Genomic DNA, 24,000 nt, shown 5'->3' on the forward strand with positions numbered 1-24,000 from the left:
CACCATCCTTACCTGTCTGTTGGTCCTCACCCTCCCTCCCTCCCACCCCCCACCATCATTACCTGTCTGTTGGTCCCCCTCCCTCCCTCCCCCCACCATCATTACCTGTTGGTCCTCACCCTCCCTCCCTCCCACCCACCATCATTACCTGTCTGTTGGTCCCCCTCCCTCCCTCCCCCCATCATCATTACCTGTCTGTTGGTCCTCATCCCCCCTCCCTCCCACCCCCCACCATCATTACCTGTCTGTTGGTCCTCATCCTCCCTCCCACCCCCCACCATCATTACCTGTCTGTTGGTCCCCCCTCCCTCCCACCCCCACCATCATTACCTGTCTGTTGGTCCGTATCCTCCCTCCCCCCCCCCACCATCATTACCTGTCTGTTGGTCCTCCCCCTCCCCCATCATCATTACCTGTCTGTTGGTCCCCCCCTCCCTCCCACCCCACCATCATTACCTGTCTGTTGGTCCTCCCCCTCCCTCCCCTCCCCCATCATCATTACCGGTCTGTTGGTCCCCCCCTCCCTCCCACCCCCACTATCATTACCTGTCTGTTGGTCCTCCCCCTCCCTCCCCTCCCCCACCATCATTACCTGTCTGTTGGTCCCCCCTCCCTCCCTCCCCTCCCCCACCATCATTACCTGTCTGTTGGTCCCCCTCCCCACCCCCCACCATCATTACCTGTCTGTTGGTCCTCCCCCTCCCTCCCTCCCACCCCCCACCATCATTACCTGTCTGTTGGTCCCCCTCCCTCCCACCCCCCACCATCATTACCTGTCTGTTGGTCCCCATCCTCCCTCCCACATCCCACCATCATTACGTGTCTGTTGGTCCTCATCTACCCTCCCACCCCCCACCATCATTACCTGTCTGTTGGTCCCCCCTCCCTCCCTCCCCCCACCATCATTACCTGTCTGTTGGTCCCCCCTCCCTCCCTCCCCCCACCATCATTACGTGTCTGTTGGTCCTCATCCTCTCTCCCCTCCCCTCCCCCACCACCATTACCTGTCTGTTGGTCCTCATCCTCCCTCCCTCCCCTCCCCCACCATCATTACCTGTCTGTTGGTCCTCATCCTCCCTCCCGTTCTGTCCAGGTAATCCGTTTCTTTTGTCAGCTCCGATGTCGTGTGTGTGTACCTGCTATCGTGCTCAGCAAATATGCGTCTGTGTGTGTGTGTGGGGGGGGGGGGATGACGGGGGGAGGGGGGATGGTTGTGAGTGTGTGTGTGTGTGTGTGTGTGTGTGTGTGTGTGTGTGTGTGTGTGTGTGTGTAAAAATTAAACAGTGATAATCGCGGTGTGTTGCAGCTTCGGGGTCATTGATTGCCATGACTCACTGACCAAAACAAAATATATATTTTGTAAATGTAAAAATCATACACGTTCATTTCACTTTGTTGAGTAATATGCCTCGTCTGTTACCGAGAAAGGCAACTCTCTCGAATATCGCTAATGACTGTGCTCCTCCATGACGATATACTATGTCCCCAATACCTGTTCACCTACATCCATTACCGCAGCCATTTGAAAACAAAATCAACAATACGTCAAGTTGTATAATAAATGGCTTTCCCAATTCCATGATGAAAAAAAAGTTATTATAATATGAGCATATATATGACCTTGACATGACCGTTTGTCAAGGTCAGACAACTTACTGGGGTCTATTACGAATTCAGGTCATGTCAAAATTTATGGGTCTTGTCTGTCTGCCACGCCTCTCTCTCCCTCTATCTCTCTCTCTGAATTTCTCTCTTATTCTGCCTCTGTTTCTGTTACTTTGTGTGCGGAAGCTGTGTGTGAGTGAGCGCGGGCATGCGCAGTTATTCCGATATCTATAGCCACTGTCCCATCTGTGTCCGAGCTGTGTGTGGGCGGTGTGGGGTATTGAATAGTGGGATAAAAGAGAGAGGGGCGGGACGGCGAACTGAGGCGTGGGCCAAGTGTTTGTGCTTGTCATCATACCTGTGGACTCACTCACCTGTGGCCAACTGTCCCCACAACACTCACTGGACCGGAACGAACCGGTCGCCACGCCAGACTGACAGTGTTCCTGTTAGAATCCTGCCTTCCCCCTGTGGAATATAGCCCCTCCGGGCGTTTTTGATTGTGTGTGTGTGTGTGTGTGTTGTCTGTGAATGTCTGTCTAGTTGTCTGTCTCTGCATGTCAGTCCAGTCACCAATCAATCCAGTTGGCTGTGAATGTCTGTCTAGTTGTCTGTCTGTATGTCAGTCCAGTCACCAATCAATCCAGTTGGCTGTGAATGTCTGTCTAGTTGTCTGTCTCTGCATGTCAGTCCAGTCACCAATCAATCCAGTTGGCTGTGAATGTCTGTCTAGTTGTCTGTCTGTGCATGTCAGTCCAGTCACCAATCAATCCAGTTGGCTGTGAATGTCTGTGTAGTTGTCTGTCTCTGTATGTCAGTCCAGTCACCAATCAATCCAGGTGGCTGTGGATGTCTGTCTAGTTGTCTGTCTCTGTATGTCAGTCCAGTCACCAATCAATCCAGGTGGCTGTGGATGTCTGTCTAGTTGTCTGTCTCTGTATGTCAGTCCAGTCACCAATCAATCCAGGTGGCTGTGAATGTCTGTCTAGTTGTCTGTCTCTGTATGTCAGTCCAGTCACCAATCAATCCAGTGGCTGTGGATGTCTGTCTAGTTGTCTGTCTCTGTATGTCAGTCCAGTCACCAATCAATCCAGTGGCTGTGGATGTCTGTCTAGTTGTCTGTCTCTGTATGTCAGTCCAGTCACCAATCAATCCAGGTGGCTGTGGATGTCTGTCTAGTTGTCTGTCTCTGTATGTCAGTCCAGTCACCAATCAATCCAGTGGCTGTGGATGTCTGTGTAGTTGTCTGTCTCTGTATGTCAGTTCAGTCACCAATCAATCCAGTGGCTGTGGATGTCTGTGTAGTTGTCTGTCTCTGTATGTCAGTCCAGTCACCAATCAATCCAGTGGCTGTGGATGTCTGTCTAGTTGTCTGTCTGTATGTCAGTCCAGTCACCAATCAATCCAGTTGGCTGTGAATGTCTGTCTAGTTGTCTGTCTCTGTATGTCAGTCCAGTCACCAATCAATCCAGTTGGCTGTGGATGTCTGTCTAGTTGTCTTTCTCTGTATGTCAGTCCAGTCACCGATCAATCCAGGTGGCTGTGAATGTCTGTCTATCTACGTGTTTCACCGCCTGGCTGCCCTGCTGGAATGCCCAGAAGCCGGCTATCTCGTCTGACTAGAGCTTCCAACGTAATATGTCTGTATGTCTATGCACCTTTAGATTTATGAAGGTTTTGTTTGTTTGTTTGTTTTTGGTCGTTCTTGGTTTAAATGATATTTAATTGTTCAACAGTACACATGATTACAGTGCAAACAAAGACAAAAGAGCATCAACAAGCTTAAAGCTTATACTGTGCTCACAACGTTGCACTTCAATTTTAACATGACGGCTGATGAACCATATTATCAGTTGTATCAAATAACATTCATAAACAGTAAGTAATGAAATAAAACAAATAAACAAATAGATACATGATATAGTAAAATAATGCTAATATCAATTTTAACATGAGATTAAATTTGTAGTCACCAGAGGAATCGGCCTGATAGAAGAGAAACACGAAGGTGGGTAAGGTGGTGGGGGAGGGGGAGCAGAGGGGAGAGGAGAGGGGAGAGGATCACTGGCCAATCTATTCAACTTTGAACATTTGGTAAGTCAAGTATATAATATGATTAGGCCATCCAACACATATTTAACAAATAGAATCGTGTTGTACCCGTTCTTCACAATAGAAGAGCTGCTAATATTGTTGCTGCTGCTGATACTTAATTTTTTTTTTTTTTTATGTATGTAAGAAATCTTTATTGTTCGTTGGCCGATCGCTAAAACTGGCCGTGTGGTTCATATCTGATCGTGGGGGGGTGGCGGGGGTCCGGGGGGGGGGGGGGAGTAGTTGTGGCTTGTCACCGTGTTCCTCACTCATTTGTCATAGGTTATTTGTATGAAAGATAGTTTCTGGGCATGGTACTTCCCAGGTAGTGTGGAGCCGGAGGATTGTCTGCCGCAAACGGCCTCGTGGTTTTGGGCTGTTGGAGTTTGTGTCTGTGTCTGTGTTTTCCTCCACGTTTGGGTCTTTCTTAGGGTGTGTGGATACCTTTGACTTTCTTTTTTTTATATGATCATTCCTAGTAATTTAAGCGTGTATAATTTTGTGTGTGTGTGTCTATTGAAAACTTCTGGATTATTATGGTGTGGTGTGTTTTGGGGGGACAAGGAGAAAGGGTAAGACGGTGGCTTCGATGTATCGGTGTGTCCGTTCTTGTGCTCTGTCCCGCTCAGTCTCTCTCACAGTCTGCGGCACTTTGCCCGTCTGCATGTCTGTCTGTCTGTCTCCATCCCCTTCCCCCATCCCCCCCGCCACTCCCCTTCTATAGTTGTGTGCGTGAGCGCGCGTGAATAGCACGCGCGCGCGCGCGCGCGCATTCACAAGCGCACTCACACACACAAACACGCACGCTCGCACGCGCACCCTCACACACACACACACACACACACACACACACACACACCACATAAACACACACACACACACCCACACACACACCACATAAACACACACACACACACACACACACACACACACACACACAGTGAGAGAGACAGGGACAGTCCATCCATCGCAATCCCAAGTCCCAATGACCCAAGCTTAGAACAGAATGGACAGGCAATTTATAACGACGTGCACACCCTGTACTATCAACGGTTTACGGCCCACTCCCAGACAGGTGTCTGTTATCATGGGGACATGCGCCCTCACTGGTTGAACTAAAGGTCTGACAACGTGAGACAAACTTTGTCGTCACACAAGGAAAGCAACTTGGTTGTTCGGGTTTGATTGTTTGAGGGGGCATCGTCATTCTTGTTTTCATTGCTGCTTTTGATTTGTCGTTTTTGACAGCGTGGTGCATTTCTGTTGTGCATGTGTGGGTGTGTGTGTGAATGTGTGTCTTCATGTTTTACATTTATTCGCTTATTTATCACCATTGTTGTCTTATTTATTTATTTTTTAATTATTTTTAAAAAAATCATTTTATTAGTATTACTATTATTATTACTACTACCTTTTTCTATATTATAATTATTATTCATTTATTTATTTATTTATGTAAGCTTATCTATTATTTATTCCCCCGTTTTGGGGGTTTTTTTTTGTGTTTTTTTTTGTTTTTTCTCAAGGCCTGACTAAGCGCGTTGGGTTACGCTGCTGGTCAGGCATCTGCTTGGCAGATGTGGTGTAGCGTATATGGTTTGTCCGAATGCAGTGACGCCTCCTTGAGCAACTGAAACTGAAACTGAAACTGACAGCGTGGTCGTAGTTTGATGTACATATTTCTCTCTTTTTTCTTTCTGTCTGTCTCTTGTTTATTTCAAGGGTTTTGGAGTGAGGTGGTGGTGGTTGTTTTTTTTTCTTCTTTTTTGGAGGGGGGAGGTGGTTTGGGGGGGGGGGGGGGGAGGGATTGTGGGGGCTTGTTTTTCCTCCAAAAGCTCTTTCATCGGTTTGCCTCTGCCGTGAGGTACATAGAATGTAAAGAACAGCCAGCTAAGTTTCATTTCTTAAAGATAACCAAACAGTTGTCTGTTCTTTTTGCCTACTTGTTTCTCTGTTTGTCTGTCTGTCTGACTGAAGAGAGAGAGAGAGAGAGTTACGATCTCACAAAACAGCCAGGAACCATGTTGATCACAAACTTACAAACCACTGACTGTTCCATTTCAGTTTACTGCCGAATCAAACAACCAACCAGCCAACCAACCAACTAACCAGCCAGTCATGTGATTTCATATTTACCTCATCTATCTTATCCATAGATATATCCATCACCCTCCATACATACCCTGATCCTCACGTTCCCCCTACCCCCACCCGGCATATTTTCACCCTTGTTGTAGCGGGCCAGAGAAACCTCTGCTGGTTAAACTGGACTGTGTTCTGAGTCTCGTCATCTACCCTGTTAGCGCTCTGGTCACTCAGTGCTACAGAGGTACAACGCTTTACGAATACCCACGACGATGATGATGATTACGATGACGATGAATATTATTATTATTGTTGTTATCATCATCATCATCAGTAGTAGTAGTAGTAGTGTCATCATCATCATCATCATCATCAGTAGTAGTAGTGTCATCATCATCATCAGTAGTAGTAGGAGGAGGAGGAGGAAGAGGAGGAGAAGTAGTAGTAGTGTAGAAGTAGTGTTGTTGTTGTTGTTGTTGTTTGTGTTGTTCTTTTTATCATCATTGGTAGTAGTAGCAACAGTAGTATCATCATCATTATTGTTGTTATTATTATTGTTATTGTCATTATTATTGTTGTCAGCATTGTCACACCCCCCTGACATGTTGCAGCCATCAAATCCCTGGACTCGCTTAACGACCAGATCGTGCAGTACATCTTCGGGCCGGCGGCGGCCGACCCCCATGGCCACAGCCCCTCCCCGCCACCCCTCCTCCTGCCTCCTCCCACCCGTAACGCCCAGCAGCCAGGTGAGGACGGGGTGGTGGCGGCGGCGCCGGGTGGAGGAGCTACCCTGACGCCCAAGGAGCAGCAGAGCGTGCAGGCCTCCATGGTTCTGATCCGCCGCCTTCTGCACGACGCCCAGGGCAAGTTCCGCAGCATGGTGGAGGAGAACAAGCAGCTGGCCGTGCGCATCGACTCCTCGCTGCAGTCCGCCAACCACGAGGTGCACGCGCTGCGCGCGGAGCTGGCCGACACCAACAAGAGGCTGTCCGAGATCAGCAGTACGTCCGCTGACGGTGGTGATGGTGGTGATGGTGGTGGTGCGGGGACTGGGGTGGGGATGGGGGACGACGAACGGGACGAGAAAGACAAGGGTGGTGGTGGTGGTGGTGGTGGTGGTGGTGTCGGAGGCGTTGGTGGCTGCGTCCGTGCCGGCGTGAAAGAGACGGATATAGATGAGTATTCCGGCAGCGGTGGTGGTGGTGGTGGTGGTGGTGATGGCAGTGTGAGCAGCAGCAGCAAAAACAATAGTAGTACCGGCGGCGACAGTGGTTGTTGTGGTGGTGGTGGTGATGGTGGTGGTATCGGTGATGGTGGCGGGGACGTGAAAAACGAAGGGAGGACTAAGGTGGTGGTGGTGGTGGATGAGGAGGGGGGTGAGGAGAAGACGGACGCCAACAAGGAGGAGTCAGTGACGTCAGGTGATGGTGAAGCTGGTGGTGGTGGTGGTGGTGGTGACGTCGGAACGGGGGAAGGTGGGTGTTGGTGGAGGGGAGGATGTGTGATGTGGTGTGCTTCTTTCTATCTTGCGAGCAGCTTCGTTATGGTGCATTATTGTTGGTTCCAGAGGTGGTCTGTGGATGTTGTTCTCTGCCGTGACCTGACCAGTGCACAGAAAATGTTGCCATGTCCTTTTGTCTGTGCGTCTATTTGTGATCTTTGTCTGGTGTGTCTTTCATCTCAGTGTTGTTGTTTCTTCTCCGTTCTCCCATTGATGTTCATGTATCCCACTCCAGTCCGTCACATGTATGTGCTTGTCTCCAGCTACCTCGGTACTGTCACGCTCACGCCCTGTGCTGCAGCGCCCACACCCACGTGTTGCGTGGATGTTACATCATCCATCACTGTTATATTCACATCCGCCACTGTTACATCCCATCCAGCCGGTTACATCCAAGTCCACCCCCCTGTCACATCCACGCCCATACCTGTTACATGCACCGCTGTTATGTTTTTACATCCACTCCTCTTGCATCCATCCCTGTTATGTCCACCCCTTTTACACCCACTTCCACCCCTGTTACATCCACGTGCAAACCTTTTTCATCCACATTTACCGTTCTTACACCCACCCCTGTTGCATCCACATCCACACTTGTTACATCCCCTGTTACATTTCCGTGCAGTTTGGTTACATCCACGCCCAACCCTGTTACATCCACCCTTGTTACATTCACGTATATCCTTTTTACACAACGTCCAACTCTGTGACATCCAACCATGTTACATTGCCCCTATTACATCACATCCATGTATATCCTTTTTACATCCACGTCCACCTCTGTTACATCCACCTCCATGGGATAGTTGGCCGGTTAATGCAAATGTTAAAGTCCCCACTTGCACCTGTGTTGCCCCCATCCTGGGGCTTTCCGTCCCCCTGTGTGTGTCATTGCAAACACTCGGGGTAGCTTTGTCCACACTGATGTTTGTCCATCCATCTCTATATTGCCCAGTCAATCTCCGCTCCCCCCCCCCCCACTCCCCAAGCCTCCCGCACCACCCCGTACCCACCCACACCCACCCTCACCACACACACCCTCCCTTCCACACACCCCCTCCCCGCATTCCTGTCATACACTTCGAGATGAGCCGGACCACCGTACCGTTGACCGAGTCACCTTTTTGTTTACATTCTTCTTCTTCTTCTCCGTCATGTACGAAGCCATACTCCGTTTTTTTTGTTTGTTTTTTTTTTTTTCTTGTTGTTTTGTTGGTTTTTTTTGTTTGTTTGTTGTTTGGTTTTTTTGGGGTGTGGGGTGGGGGGGGGGGGGGTAACATTGTTCACAGTGTTTCGTTGTGTCTGGATCGACCCAGCCTCAGTGTTTTGTTGTTGTTTTGTGACACTGAGTTCCGTCAACGCCCTGTGGTGTCTTCCCCCGCCAGGTGGCGCTGGCTCTCTCTCTCTCTCTCTCTCTCTCTCTATATATATATATATATATATCCGTCTCCGTGTTGTGTGTTGTCTGTGCGCCAGGTGATGGTTGTTATCTCCCTTGATTGTTGTTATCTCCCTCCACCTGTGTCTTGTTCCGTGTTCATGCCTTGCCTGCCTGCCCGTGTGGTGTCCACCGTACGTCTGTTACAGGCTGTTTCCATCTCTTGGCTTTTTGTTTGTTTGTATGTTTGTTAGTTTGGTTTGGTTTGTTGTTCATCTACAGGGTTCACAGGAGTTAGTGACTGCTCACTTGGGAACTTACACAGTTTTCTTCTTGACGCATAACGAATCGATGCCGAATTTTATTCAAACAGCGGTGTATTCAAGCAACGAATTGAGAATCACTCACACAACTTGAGGTGTTTTCTTGCAGTGTACTTACCTTTTTTTAACAACAACAAACAACAACAAAAAACAAAAAAACAAAAAAAAACACCAACACAGCTTTCGTTCATAAACCACGAATAGCTTCCACTTTTTCTTTGAAACATCGATTTTTCAAACGCATTTTACGAGCTATTGCTTTAAACATTTTGATATCAAGAAGCAAGACAAAATACGGCGTTCAATAAAGACAAATGAAAACTTAAGGAATAGCAAGCCTGAGCTTATATCGTGCTCTGCAAGCTGCTCATTGAGCACGTTTGTTCGAAACACGTTACAGTTTGTGTAGACCTGTTCAGTGAGAAACCAACATCAAATCATGAAGGAAAAAACAAACTCAGTTTACGGAAATATACCTGTCTTTATGAAGTGTTCCTTAACCTTTTTTGTACAGGCTGCATTTAATTCCATCTGAGTATGTCGTTCTGCCCACGTCCTGTGTCATTAATCTTGTTCTTTTCCGTCTGTCATTCGCGTTGTCTTTCCATATGCCTCGCCCTTTTTGTGCTCTGCACCTCTATCTCTGCTTTGCTTCGTTTTATTTCATTTTTACGCCTGTTTGTATGCTAGATTAACATATCCTTTTTTTCTTTTTTTTCCACGATTTGAACAATTACTACTTTAGAATTTCGCCAACACGATTTTAGTACAGCAAAATTTGGATTACTCTGGTGTTTGTGTGATCATGCAATAGCTGTATGCCTCGTTTCGTTTTATAGTTATATCACTATGCGTGCCACACGGACGCACACACTTGCGTACGCAACACGCACACATGCACACAAACACACGTACGCATATTGTGCTGACATTGTCATGTTTGTTACCCCCCCCCCCCCCCACCCCTCTCTCTCTGAGTCTGTCTGTCTGTCTGTCTCTCTCTGTCTCTCTCTCTGTCTCTGTCTCTGTCTCTCTGTGTTTTCATCCCCCCCCCATCCACACACACCCTGTTCATCCACACAATTCATCTTTTCTGTGAATCCTGTTTGGTTTAAACAAACATAAACATCGACAGTTACACAATACAATTTGACTTAATTTCCAGTGTTGAGAAATATACTTTTTGATATCGTCACTGTTGCTGTTTGGCCTTCACGATAACAAATGTGCTTCGGGATAGAAAAATCAGGGTTTTTTCCGAAAATTATCTATTTGGATGTCAGATAATCAATTACTGTCTGAAATACACAGTGTACAGAAAGTTGCCTTGGTTTGGCATTTGGATGTCAATCAATCAATTACTGTCTGAAACACACAGTGTGCAGAAAGTTGCCGTGCTTTTAGTTCAGTGGTATTACTCGTATCATTGCTCTGATGTGGACGTAATAATTCAATCTCTCTCTCTCTCTCTCTCTCTCTCTCTCTCTCTCTCTCTCTCTCTCTCTCTCTCTCTCTCCCTCTCTCCCCCCTACCCCCAAACCCCCTGCACCCCACCCCCCACCCCCGCGCCCAACCAATCCCTCTCTGCACAGATTGCCAGGCAGCAACAGACGACACCCTACGAATCACTGTCCCGGACCGATCCCTGACCCCCACCGACTCCACCCGCACCCTCAACAGCAGCATCCACAGCAACAACAGCAGCAGCGGCAGCATTGCCGGCGGTGACAGCCGCAGCCACGGCAACAACCACAACAACAACAGTGTCGGCACCAGCAATGGCAGCAGCCAGGAGCACCTCATCCACAAGCTTCGCGAGGAGAACGCGTGTCTCGAGCACCAGGTCCGCCTCCTGTGCCAGGAAGTGACGTCACTACGGGGAGGCGGTGGTGGTGGTGGCGGGGTGGACGGGGGAGTGGCGGCAGGGGAGGGAGGTGCCCCCTTCCCCTCCCCTTCCCTCTCCCCCTCCCCCTCCCCCTCCGCGTGCCCCAGTTACGGGGAGCTGAAGCTGGAGTTGATCCAGTCCCGCCAGGAGCTGAACAGGGCTAAAGAGGCTCTGCAAGGTGGGGGTGGTGTGTGTGTGTGTGTGTGTAGGGTGGGGGTGTTTGTGTGTGTGCAGGAGGGGGGTGTTCGTGTATGGAGGGTTTATGATTTTTGTTGGGGAGGAGGGGTGTGTGTGTGTGTGTGTGTGTGTGTGTGTGTGTGTGTGTGTGTGTGTAGGGTGGGGATGTTTGTGTGTGTGTGGAGGAGAGGGGTGTTCGTGTATGGAGGGTTTATGATTTTTGTTGGGGAGGAGGGGTGTGGGCTGGGGGGGGGTGTATGTGGAGGGTGTGTGTCTGTGTGTTGAGGTATGGATGATGTATATGTTTTAGGAAGAGGGGTGTTTGTGTGTATATGTGTGTGCAGGGAGTGTGTGTTTGTGTGTGTGTGTGTGTGTGTTTTGTATTTGTATTTCTTTTTATCACAACAGATTTCTCTGTGTGTTATGTATGCACATGTTCATGGGTACCAGTATCGGTACGGATTTCTTCCACTGAATTTTACCGGAGGACAGCACTTTCGTTGCCACGGGTTCTTGTTCAGTGCGCCAAGTGCGCTCAGGACCCCGATTTATCGTCTCATCTGAATAACCAGGCGATCAGTTTGATTTTCCACTCAAACGTAGGGGAGTGGACGAGAGCGGGATTCGAACCCAGACCCTCACGGAGGCAGATGAGCGTCTTAACCATTGTGCCACCTTGCAGCCATGAAAGGCGACAGGAAGAGGCTGAAGACGGAGAAGGTGGAACTCCTGCACCAGATGAAACAGCTCTACGTCACTCTGGAGGACAAGGAGTCAGAGTTACGGGACTTTATCCGCAACTACGAGCAGCGCGTGCAGGAGAGTGACGAAAGCATCAAACAGGTCAGAGGTCACCTTGAACGCGGCGGCGCTTGTTGAAGTTTTATTTATGTATTTATTGTGAAGGGAAATAAGCTGGTCAGTATGGCGGAACGTAGATTTCAGTGAATGAAAGGTAACATTGCTGTGCGAGAGAAACTTGATTTTTGGTGAAAACATTGCTCAGGTGTTGTTTTTCTGTTACACTTTTGTTGTTGATGATGCAGTAAATTGCATGACTGGATATGTCAAGCACTTCGCAATAAGTACATGGTACAACATAATTCATATATATATGCATTGTGAAACTGCATTTTAAAAATTGTTTCAAGAAAACGCACCGAGAAAATATTTTATCATTGCAACGGTGTATACAACTTTATTTGTGAAAAAATGAAATAAAAAAAAAACAACACCTTTGTGCATTCAGATCGGACCCAAACATACTGAGTGAGTAATAATAGTGTGCCTGATAGATGTCTGTGTGAGATTTAAAAGGAGTAATGAAATGTAGGGAAGTGGAATACGACCTGTACATTGAGTGTGAAACGTTGAACTGACACGCTCACACAAACACACTGAGTCATACAGCCACAAAAGCAGGCGCCACGCCGTTATAAAAGACCGGAAAGGATTAACACGTTTAAAAGGTTTGGTGTGAAAGAGAGAAATCGAAAGGGAGAGAGAGTGTGTGTGTGTGTGTGTGTGTGTGTGTGCATGTATGTGTATGTTTGTGTGTGTGATACTTGTTACTCACTTTGATACGTTTGCTCAACGTCTGAATTCTAAAAAAAAAAAAAAGAAAAGAAAAAAAATGGTTGGAAGGGACAGAATGATATGAGTATGAATGCAGAACGGGGTGTACTTATTGTACACACACACACACACACACATATATATATATATAAGAGTTTCTCCGTCTCAGTGATGGTGTTCGTGACACAAAGAGACTGCACTGACATTGCACATTCCACGTTCGTGGTGGTTGTTTTTTAAATGATATTTGTGGGGAACCTCCCCTTAGGCAGCTTGGATAAAAAAAAAATGCCTGGTATAATGACCGTATCAAATTGCATTCAGTTGTGTATATATATATATAAGAAGTGTAGAAGAGAAATATAAATGTACAGTCGTGGATATACAAAGTCAAATTATTTATTGCACTGTTGTCCAGGTATCCGTTTGCACACATGTTGGATGCCGCGGATCTTTCCGTATGAATAGCATCCCTACCTTCTGGAGTGACTGAGCAAGAAATTTCCTGTTTTCTATTGCTCTCTTTTGTTTCTGCCTCTTTCCCCCCCCCCCCCCCCCCTCCCTTCTTCCTTCTTAATGGTTACGAAAATTGTTCATGAACTTTGTTGCTTTGCAGGATTTGTGGGTTTGTTTAGGATGTGACAGATCTTTATGTTTAATGCGATTGATTTAAAAACAAAATTATTCAGTTAGGCAGTCGTGATAAGGCCCTGTGCGGTCGGTTGGACTATAAGCAACAATGTCAAATGTCAGTTATCCGTCTGTATACCTTCTTTCTTTCTTTTTTATTTTTTTCTCCAGTGGAAATCTGTATGAAGTCACGCATCCATCCATATCGGGGGAAGGGGGTAAGAGGGAGGGGAGGAGGGAGGGTTGGGGCGGGAGGGGGTAAGGGGGGTTCAGTCAGATGTTGTCAGTGTGAGATGACCGGGTGACCCAGTGGGTGTGTGTGGCCACAGTGTGTGTGGCCATGGGCGTCACTGGACTTCCTTTCTCTTGTGATGGTATCACATGCCTCCAGGCGTTCACTGCGTGTGTGTGTGTGTGTGTGTGTGTGTGTGTGTGTATCCGTGTATCTCTGTGACTTTCTCTCTCCCCCGCCTTTGTCCTGACTCTCTTCTCCTCTTTTCCTTTTCTTGCCTCTCCGAACTTCTTCTGCGTTCACTCGTATGCACACGAGTGGGCTTTTACGTGTATGACCGTTTTTACCCCGCCATGTAGGCAGCCATACTCCGTTTTCGGGGGTGTGCATGCTGGGTATGTTCTTGTTTCCATAACCCACCGAACGCTGACATGGATTACAGGATCTTTAACGTGCGTATTTGATCTTCTGCTTGCATATACACACGAAGGGGGTTCGGGCACTAGCAGGTCTGCACATATGTTGACCTGGGAGATCGTAAAAATCTCCACCCTTTACCCACCAGGCGCCGTCACCGTGATTCGAACCCGAGACCCTCAGATTGACAGTCCAACGCTTTAACCACTCGGCTATTGCGCCCGTCGCCTCTCCGAACGAAAGAAATGAGAAATCGCCGAGAGAGTCTCTTGCTTCCTTATCATCGTCATCATTGTCATCGTTATAATTATCACTATAGTGTTACCTACATTAACAGCTGGCAGTGGATAAGGAGGAGTGTGAGTAGGAGAAGTGGGACATCATCAAGAAGGCATCATCATCATCATCATCATCATCATCATCAACATCATCAGGATCATCATCATCATCATCATCATCATGGTGTGGTTTATGTTAACAGCTGGCCGTGGAGAAGGAGGAGTGTGAGCGGGAGAAGTGGGAGATCATCAAAAAGGCCCGAGAGTCCGCCGAGAGGACTGTGGTGCTCAGGACACAGCTGGACGCCCGGGACACCACCATCAAGGAACTGCAGGAGGAGGTGGCCAAGGTGGGTGTGTCCGTGTGTGTGGGTGGGTTGGGGGGGGGTCTGTGTTTGTATCTCTGTGTCTCTGGATGTGTTCAGGTTTGGGTGCGTGTCACCGTGGTGTGTGTGTGTGTTGTGTGTGTGTGTGGGGGGGGGGGGGTTGTCTGTGTGTGTGTGTGTATCTCTGTGTGTTTCTGGGTGTGTTCAGGTTTACGTGTCATTGTGCGTGTGTTTGTGTTTGTATCTGTGTTGTGTGTGTGTGTGTGTTGTGTCTGTTGTGTTTGCGTGTGTGTGTGTGTGAACAGAAAAGAAAAGAACAACAGAACAGTACAAAGTACAGTGTCTTGACGCCATAGGGATGATATTCAGATACAGAGCACTTAGGATAACTGGTCCTATAATTTATGCACAAAGGTCTCTCATGCGTTTGATAGGCTTTGCATAAATGTATGTATATATCTGTGTGTGTGTGTGTGTGTGTGTGTGTGTGTGTGTGTGTGTGTGTGTGTGTAACACACGCGCGCGTTTTAATACGTGTACGTCTTATCTCTCACGTGAAAAAAAAAACCGCCAGAGGAATAACTCAAGGTATGTGCTTAAGTCCTTGAAAACGTGCATGCTTGTGTCAGTTTGTCTGTGTGTCTGGCTACATTACGTGCCCATGTAAAAGGAGAATAACATCACAGTCTGTTATTGTGAGTGCCAGAATGTGCCTGGCATGTCAGTTCCGTTTTCCTAGCAGTGTGAGTCTGATGACTGAGCGTTTGGTCTGAAGCATACTGCTCCATCCTGCACATTCTTTCTCGTTTCTACCTGTCTCTGTCTGTCTTCATTGCTGTCTGTCTCAGTCTCTGTCCTCCACCTCTTCTCTCTCTCTCTCTCTCTCTGTTTCAGTCTGGAAAATGATTTCATACATTATCAATATGAAACATGATGAAAATAATTCAGTTTGTACATGCTGGGTTCAAAGTAATGCCACTACATATCTTGTTAATGAACGGTTGGATTACCCACTCCCTCTTCTCCTAACCCCCGCCCCCCTTACCGTGCGTGCGTGTATGTGTGTGCGTACTATGCATACGCATGTGTGTGTTTGCATGCTTACGTGTGTTCATGCTTCTGTGTGTGTTTGTGTGTGTCTGCGTGCGTGCGTGCGTGAATGCCTGCGTGTCTCTTTTCTTCGTGCGTTCGTGATACGTGTATAATTTATTTGTACACTTTGTGAGCGTTAGTGTCTTTTTATCAATATTTTCTGGTTCTAATTCAGTATCCTCCGTGCGTGTGTGTGTGTTGTGTGTGTGTGTGTGTGTGTTTGTGTGTGTGTCTACGTGTGTGTGTATGTGTGTGCGTCCGCGCGCGCGTGTGTGTGTGTGTGTGTGTGTGTGTGAGCAGCTGAAAGAGCAGCTGTCGGAGCGGGGCTACCTGGACGACTCGCGGGAGTCGGACAACGCTACCCCCACCCCGGCCGCCCAGGACAACGGTCACGTGGACCCCCCTTCCTCTTCCTCCACCCCCTCCACCACCCCGTCCTGCCTCCTCACCCCCAACAACACCACCACCAACACCTCCACCCCCTCCCTCAACGACCACCATCACGTCGCCAAGACGTCCACTCCGCTGGGCAGTAGTGGCGGTGGTGGGGGGACTTCCACCACTTCGGTGCCGGAGAGCGGGGGGTCCGAGACAGGGTCCTGCCACACCCCTGAGGGCTACCTGTCCAAGGATGATAGCTGTTCGGGTGAGGTGGTTTTGTTTGTTTGTTTGGGGGGCGTATGATTTGCTGTGTTTTTATGTGGTGGGGTGGGTGGGGTGGACGAGTTTGTGTGGAAGTGTGTGTGTTGTGTGTGTGTGGAAGTGTGTGTGTGTGTGTGTGTGGAAGTGTGTTGTGTGTGTGTGTGTGGAAGTGTGTTGTGTGTGTGTGTGTGTGTGTGTGTGTGTGTGTGTGTGTGATGGAGAGAGTGAGACAGAGACAGAGAATGAGAGAGTGTGAAGACCATGGGCGTTGTGTGTGTCAGTTTGTGTGTCTTTCTTTCCTTTCTTTCTTCCTCTTTTTCAATCCTTCCCATCCTTCCATCCTTTCTCCCACCCCCCACCCACCCCATCCACCCTCCCTTCTACCCATCACTCATTCTATTTGTTGTTTTGTCTACAAACCGTTCATTTACGGTTTTCATGACAAAATAAATACCATTCTGATTCTGATGATTCACACTACACTGCACTACACTAACCACCACCCCTACCCACCCACCCGGCAGGCGGTACCCCGATGAGCACCCCGTCCTTCAGCGACAGGACCCACAACGAGTCTCTGTCGTCGCTGATGAAGTGGATGACGCTGAGCATGGAGCAGGTGGAGGGAGGGGGGGAGGGGGCCGCCAAGCACGCCAAGAAGAAGAAGAAGAGCTTTGGGTCGCTGTCCCGCGTCTTCGGGAGGGGCCGCTCCCGGCGCTCCATCGCCCTCCCGCACACGGAGAGTCTGTTTGAAGGTGGGTGTGTGGGTGGTGTGGGGATAGGGGTGGTTAGGGGTTTTGGTGGGGTTTTGTGGGACGGGGATTTTTTGGTCGGGGTTGGGGAGGGGGTGGGGCGTTGAGGGGAAAGGAAGAGGGAGGGGGTCAATGATGATGATGGTAGTGGTTTGTTTGTTTGTTTTGATTTTCTTTTGGTTTGTTTCGTCTCGTTGAAGGGAAAGTTGTGGGGGTGGTGGTGGGGTGATGTTGTGTGGTACTTCTCATGTATATGGTGATGGTATTGTTGTTGTTTTTGGTTTGTTTGGTGTGTTTGTTTGGGGGTTGGGGGGGGGGGGGGGGGCGTTTTGTTTTTTGTGTTGTTGTTTTGTTTTGATTTGTCTCGTGGAATGGAAAGCTGTGTTGTTGGTGGTGGTGATGTTGTGTGGTATTTATATACTGTTGATATGGTGATGGCAGTGGTTTATATTTTTGTTATTGTTTTGTTTTGTCTTTTTTCGGTTTGTTTTCTTTTGTCTCGTGGAAGGGAAAGATGTGGTGGTAGTGATGGTGATGTTGTGTGGTATTTCCCTTACAGATGTTATTATCACTCTGCAGCTTTGGTGTATGTATGTGTGTGTGCGTGCATGTGTGTGTGTGTCTGTGTGTGTGGCTGTGGCTGTGCTTGTGTTTGGTGTGTCTTTGTGTGTGCGAGTGTGTTGATGTACATGCGCGCTTATCTCTGTGTTCTGTACGCCCTGTGTCCATCAGAGGGCGGTGGGTGCAAGCTGAGCCCCCTGACCCCGGACAACTACCAAGAGAAGCTGGGCGTGGTGGAGGCCCTGGCCGGAGTGCCCATGGCGCAGTGGAGGGCCGGTCAGGTGCTGGCCTGGCTGGAGATCTCCCTCGGCATGCCCATGTACGGCAGGAACTGCGCCCACAACATCAAGAGCGGCAAGGTCGGTGAGAGTGACTGGGAGGGGTGTGTAGGGGGCTGGGAGGGGTGTGTAGGGGGCTGGGAGGGAGGGGTGTGTAGGGGGCTGGGAGGGGTGTGTAGGGGCTGGGAGGGAGGGGTGTGTAGGGGGCTGGGAGGGGGTGTAGGGGGCTGGGAGGGAGGGGTGTGTAGGGGGCTGGGAGGGGGTGTAGGGGGCTGGGAGGGAGGGGTGTGTAGGGGGCTGGGAGGGGTGTGTAGGGGGCTGGGAGGGAGGGGTGTGTAGGGGGCTGGGAGGGGGTGTAGGGGGCTGGGAGGGAGGGGTGTGTAGGGGGCTGGGAGGGAGGGGTGTGTAGGGGGCTGGGAGGGAGGGGTGTGTAGGGGGCTGGGAGGGGGTGTAGGGGGCTGGGAGGGAGGGGTGTGTAGGGGGCTGGGAGGGAGGGGTGTGTAGGGGGCTGGGAGGGGGTGTAGGGGGCTGGGAGGGGTGTGTAGGGGGCTGGGAGGGAGGGCTGTGTAGGGGGCTGGGAGGGAGGGGTGTGTAGGGGGCTGGGAGGGGTGTGTAGGGGGCTGGGAGGGAGGGGTGTGTAGGGGGCTGGGAGGGGGTGTAGGGGGCTGGGAGGGAGGGGTGTGTAGGGGGCTGGGAGGGGGTGTAGGGGGCTGGGAGGGAGGGGTGTGTAGGGGGCTGGGAGGGGGTGTAGGGGGCTGGGAGGGAGGGGTGTGTAGGGGGCTGGGAGGGGGTGTAGGGGGCTGGGAGGGAGGGGTGTGTAGGGGGCTGGGAGGGAGGGGGTGTAGGGGGCTGGGAGGGGGTGTAGGGGGCTGGGAGAGGGTGTCGGGGCTGGGAGGGGGTGTGGGGGCTGGGAGGGGGTGTGGGGGGCTGGGAGGGGATGTGGGGGCTGGGAGAGGGTGTGGGGGCTGGGAGGGGGTGTAGGGGGCTGGGGGGAGAGGGGGTGTAGGGGGCTGGGAGGGGGTGTGGGGGCTGGGAGGGGGTGTAGGGGGCTGGGGGGAAAGGGGGTGTAGGGGGCTGGAAGGGGGTGTAGGGGGCTGGAAGGGGGCGTAGGGGGCTGGGAGGGGGTGTGGGGGCTGGGAGAGGGTGTGGGGGCTGGGAGGGGGTGTAGGGGGCTGGGGGGAGAGGGGGTGTAGGGGGCTGGGAGGGGGGAGGGGGTGTAGGGGGCTGGGAGGGGGGAGGGGGTGTAGGGGGCTGGGAGGGGGGTGGATGTGTGTGTCTCCGGTATCAATGCTCATGTAGGACGTGAACCGCGCTCACAGCATCAAGAGCATGAAGGTCTGTGAGAGAGATCAGATGGGGGCTGGCAAGGGGGGTAGAGTGGGGTTGGGTGAGTGGGTAGGAAACCCTGACCACTGATAGCACTGGATGTCAACAAGTGAGTTCTGGCGTGTGTGTGTGTGTGTGTAACAGAATAGAATATGTCTTTATTACCAAGTGTACCGGGGTCACAAGGAATATTGGGGGGCGTGGGGGTGGGGTGGTGGTAGTACATAACAACGTACGAACATAAATCGAAAATCATACACAAACACAGATACAGTTGAAATTAGGATACATACAAGTGCATATCAATATAAAAACTTGTGCATACTCACACACACACACACACACACACACACACAAACTCACTCTCACACACACACACACACACTCTCTCTCTCTCTCTCTCTCTCTCTGTGTTGCCGTGTGCACATTTTTTTTCTGGGGGCTGGTTGGTGGTTATTTCCATTGTTCCTACTGGTCCTGCTGTGTCCAGATTCTGCTGGGCCTGAGCGACTCGGAGCTGGGGACGGCGCTGGGAATCACCAACCACATCCACAAACGTAAACTTCGTCTGGCCATAGAGGAGCATCGGGACCCCACCAACATGTGAGTGCTGGCACAGGGCGGGGGTTGGAGGGGGCCCAGTGGTAATGCGGCCCCACTGGGACGTGAGTGCTCATGGGTTCGGGTCCCCATACAAGGATTGGGTTTTTGTTGTTTTTTTACCTGCTCCCTTCCACCGATCTTGAGTGGTGGTCTAGAAGCTAGTCATTCGGATGAAACGATAAATCGTGGTCCTCTTCGGAGGAGCATGCACTTTGTTAAAGAACCTACGGCTATAAAAGAATAATCCACATTGATAGATAAGTACACTAACAGATTATGAAAAAGAAAGAAGAAATATGGGTGGCATGTGCTTTCCACAAGGAGAGCATCCTGAATTTCACACAGAACAATCTGTTGTGACAAAATGTAATACAACACAATACAATACAATGCGTTTCGATATCCCCCCGCCCCCCCCCCCAATCACACACACACACACACACACACACACACCCGCCCCCTCTTAGGAACGTAGTAGGGTATCTTTGTTTCATTCGTTTCATTCGTTTGTGAGTCCCTGTAAAGTATCATCTTGTCATTACAACTCTTCGATTCGTTTTGTTTTTGATCTACCCGAGGAAAGGCAGCCAGCTTCAGAATAAACGTAGTTGAAATACTAACATTCAAATGCGAAAAATGATACTGTAACTAATGTCTACAATCACCATGTGGCAGACATGAAACAGAATTCCTTCTCCTAAAGTTAGAGGTTTTGGCTTGTAAATGAATGCTTTTCATTCAGATTGAGTGGAGAGTGAGAATGTGTGCAGATCTGGATGCTTGGATGTAGGAAACCCTTGCCCATCAGTTTGTGGCAGCTTTGGCTCCTTTCGCTTTATAGCATTTGGCATTGAAAGACTTTCTCGTCACAGTCCTTTTTTTTTTGTTTGGTGGATTTCAGTACGTCTTTTCTCAAAGTGAGGCTGGTGTGCGCAGATTCACGGCAAAGTAGCGAATTCCTGTGTATCTATTTTGACATAACTATGGACCGAATAACTTGACGTTTTCGTACTGGGAGTCGTGTTGCATGAATACATTTGATAATGATATGTTATTGTCATCCAAATCCTTTTTATCTTATATCACAGATTGACGTAAGTTTGCGTAAAGTTGGGCCAACAGCAAAGTGAGAGCTGTATTATCAATGTTTTTTCCATTGCAATGGGATATCATTTACATTTGTGAAGGACTGTGACTTTCAAACTAGGAGGCAACATTGCACTGGCTCTTGGCGCTGCAGCCTTGGGGGCTAGTTGGCCTTTGGGAACCACCCCAACAGCGACTGTCATAAAACCGTCTTGGCCGAGAGAGTGGGGATGTAACTTGGTCAAGACATTCTCCACGATAATCAAATTCTAGCCCAGATGGTCGGGACAGCAGCTGCCTCCTCTGCTTCCTCTGCTGTTCTGACGGTCATAATCGGACGAGACTAATTATCAAACATATATATACATATATATCTAGGCATCGTTCAGACTTTCTTTTTTCGCTTTCAGGTGTTACTGGGTGAACATGTGACCAACAGCAACCGTTTTTTCTTTTCTGTTTTTTTTCTGACACGGACACGGATGTTTTATTCAACACTGACCATGGCCCCTCATGAAGGGGTGGTGCAAACAAACATTTCAGATTTTTTTCCCCTTCAATGTGCTTCGTAGTATCGTTCAGATTTCACACATGGTGTAACCAGCATAATGATGACAACCCCCCCCCCCCCCACCCGCTCCCCCACACAGCAAGTTCCCCCAGGCCTCCAGGCTGGACGTGACGTGGGTGGCCCACAAGCTGCTTCCGGACCTGGGGCTGCCTCAGTACAGCCACGTGTTCGAGGTCAACCTGGTCGACGGGCGACTCCTGCACTCGCTCAGCCGGCGGGACCTGGAGAAGCATTTCGACATCCACCGCAAGTTCCACCAGGCCAGCATCCTGCACGCTGTGGAGCTCCTCAGGAGGATGGAGTTTGACCGGGAGGTAGTGCTGGTGGTGGTGGTGGTGTTTGTTTTTGTTGTTGTTTTGGGGTTGTTGTTGTTTTGGTGTGGGTTTTTGTTGTTGTTGTTTTGGTGGGGGGAGGGGGGGGGGTAATTTGTGGTGTGGAGTTTAGGGTGGGTTGGGGGCGGGGGGGCAGGGTATATGAGGTGGTGTGTGTGGTCATGGGGAAGTTGTTTGTGTGTGTGTCCGTGTGTGTGTTTGTGAATTGGAGTCTCAAGTCAGAATTACGGAGGATGGAGTTTGACCGGGAGGTAGGGTTGGTGGGGGAGGGGGGAGGGGTTGTGTTGGGGGTTTTAGGTTGGTTTGGGTATGGGGGTGTGGAGGGAGGGTGGTTTATGTGGTGGTGTGTGTGGTCGGGGGGAAGTTGTTATGTTTGTGCGTGTGTGTGTTTGTGAATCGGGTCTCGAGTCAGAATTACGGAGGATGGAGAGTGACCGGGAGGTGGGGTTGGTGGTGGTGGCGGTGGTGGGGTTTTTGGGGGATGGAGGGGCAGGGATGGGGTTTTGTTGGGTCTGGGATTGGTTGGGGATGTGGAGGGGGGAGGGTTTTATATGGTGGTGGTGTGGGGCGGCGAGTGGGGGATTATTATGTTTAGGCAGTGTGTGTGTTTGTGAATCGGAGTTCAGAGAGTAACGGAGGATGGAGTTTGAACAGGAGGTGCGTGGAGTATTGTGGGGAGTTCGGGCTGGGGATGTATAGGGGTAAGCGTTTGTTTGTGTTGCTGTTGGTGTTTGTTGTTGTTGTGATTGGTTTATTTGGGGGAGTGAGTGTCGGGGAAGGCGTTGTGCTTGCGTGTGTGGTGTAGATCGGAGTATAGAGTCAAATTACGGAGGATGGAGTTTGACTAGGTGGTGGGTTTGGGGTGGGGTTTGTGGGATGAGGGTGGTGGGGTGGGTTGTGGAGGGGGAGGGGTTTGGTTTGGTGGAGGGTGTTGAGAAAGGAAAAGAGAAATACAACCAGTGTGAGTTTCAGGCAGTGTTGATTCTGGAAAACAATAATTGACGTGAATATTTTGAAAACCATGATGGTAATGGTGTTAATGAATACGATGATGATATAGTGGTGATGATAAAGACAATGATGATGATAGTGGTGATGATAAAGACAGTGATGGTGATAGTGGTGATGATGAAGACAGTGATGGTTATAGTGGTGATGATGAAGACAATGATGGTTATAGTGGTGATGATGAAGACAATGATGATGATAGTGGTGATGATAAAGACAATGATGGTTATAGTGGTGATGATGAAGACAGTGATGGTTATAGTGGTGATGATGAAGACAGTGATGGTTATAGTGGTGATGATGAAGACAATGATGATGATGATAGTGGTGATGATGAAGACAATGATGGTTATAGTGGTGATGATGAAGACAATGATGGTTATAGTGGTGATGATGAAGACAATGATGATGATAGTGGTGATGATGAAGACAATGATGGTTATAGTGGTGATGATGAAGACAATGATGGTTACAGTGGTGATGATGAAGACAGTGATGGTTATAGTGGTGATGATGAAGACAATGATGGTTATAGTGGTGATGATGAAGACAATGATGGTTATAGTGGTGATGATGAAGACAGTGATGGTTATAGTGGTGATGATGAAGACAATGATGGTTATAGTGGTGATGATGAAGACAATGGTGATTATAGTGGTGATGATAAAGACAATGGTGATTATAGTGGTGATGATAAAGACGATGATGATGATAGTGGTGATGATGAAGACAATGATGGTAAAAGTGCTGATGATAAAGACAATGATGATTATAGTGGTGATGATAAAGACGATGATGATGGTAGTGGTGACGATGAAGACTATGGTGACAATGTCGTGTTGTTGGTGTTGCAGAAACTGGCGGAACGCCGCAGCCAGTGTGAGGACTCTGACAGTGACCTCATTGTGTGGACTTGCGGTCGGCTGGTGGCCTGGGTTCGATCCATTGACCTGGGGGTGTGTACAGGGGTGGTGGTGGAGGAGGGGGTTGGGGGAGGGGGGGGGGGGGCTCTCTCCTCTCTTTTCCTTGTCTGTCTTATTCCTCCCTGCCTACCTGCCTGCCTTTCTGCCTGCCTGCCTGCCTGCCTGCCTGCCTGCTTGTCTGTCTGTCTGTCTGTCACTTTTGGATGCCTGTTTATCGTCCCCTTTTGATTTTTTCTTTTTTGCTATTTTTTTTTAAATCCCACCCCACCAGATTTTTGTCTCTTTGTGAATGTTCGATGATATATTATTATCTTGGG

General features: G+C 49.4%; 1 protein-coding gene across 3 annotated transcripts in view; it reads left to right on the forward strand.

Moving 5' to 3' along the window:
• LOC143287571 (kazrin-like) overlaps nt 1-24,000 on the forward strand; it is a 144,905-nt gene that overhangs the window by 108,873 nt on the left and 12,032 nt on the right. For all 3 annotated transcript variants that reach the window (XM_076595668.1, XM_076595667.1, XM_076595666.1), the window contains 10 exons: nt 6,396-6,788; nt 10,582-11,052; nt 11,734-11,894; nt 14,387-14,533; nt 15,902-16,247; nt 16,768-16,998; nt 17,728-17,915; nt 19,651-19,763; nt 21,500-21,734; nt 23,615-23,716. In XM_076595668.1, the coding sequence (XP_076451783.1) occupies nt 6,614-6,788; nt 10,582-11,052; nt 11,734-11,894; nt 14,387-14,533; nt 15,902-16,247; nt 16,768-16,998; nt 17,728-17,915; nt 19,651-19,763; nt 21,500-21,734; nt 23,615-23,716 (2,169 nt within the window). In that variant the 5' untranslated portion in view covers nt 6,396-6,613. The remainder of the gene's footprint in view (nt 1-6,395; nt 6,789-10,581; nt 11,053-11,733; nt 11,895-14,386; nt 14,534-15,901; nt 16,248-16,767; nt 16,999-17,727; nt 17,916-19,650; nt 19,764-21,499; nt 21,735-23,614; nt 23,717-24,000) is intronic.

This window comes from Babylonia areolata, chromosome 11 (genome assembly GCF_041734735.1).
Source record: "Babylonia areolata isolate BAREFJ2019XMU chromosome 11, ASM4173473v1, whole genome shotgun sequence".
NCBI lineage: Eukaryota > Metazoa > Mollusca > Gastropoda > Neogastropoda > Buccinidae > Babylonia > Babylonia areolata.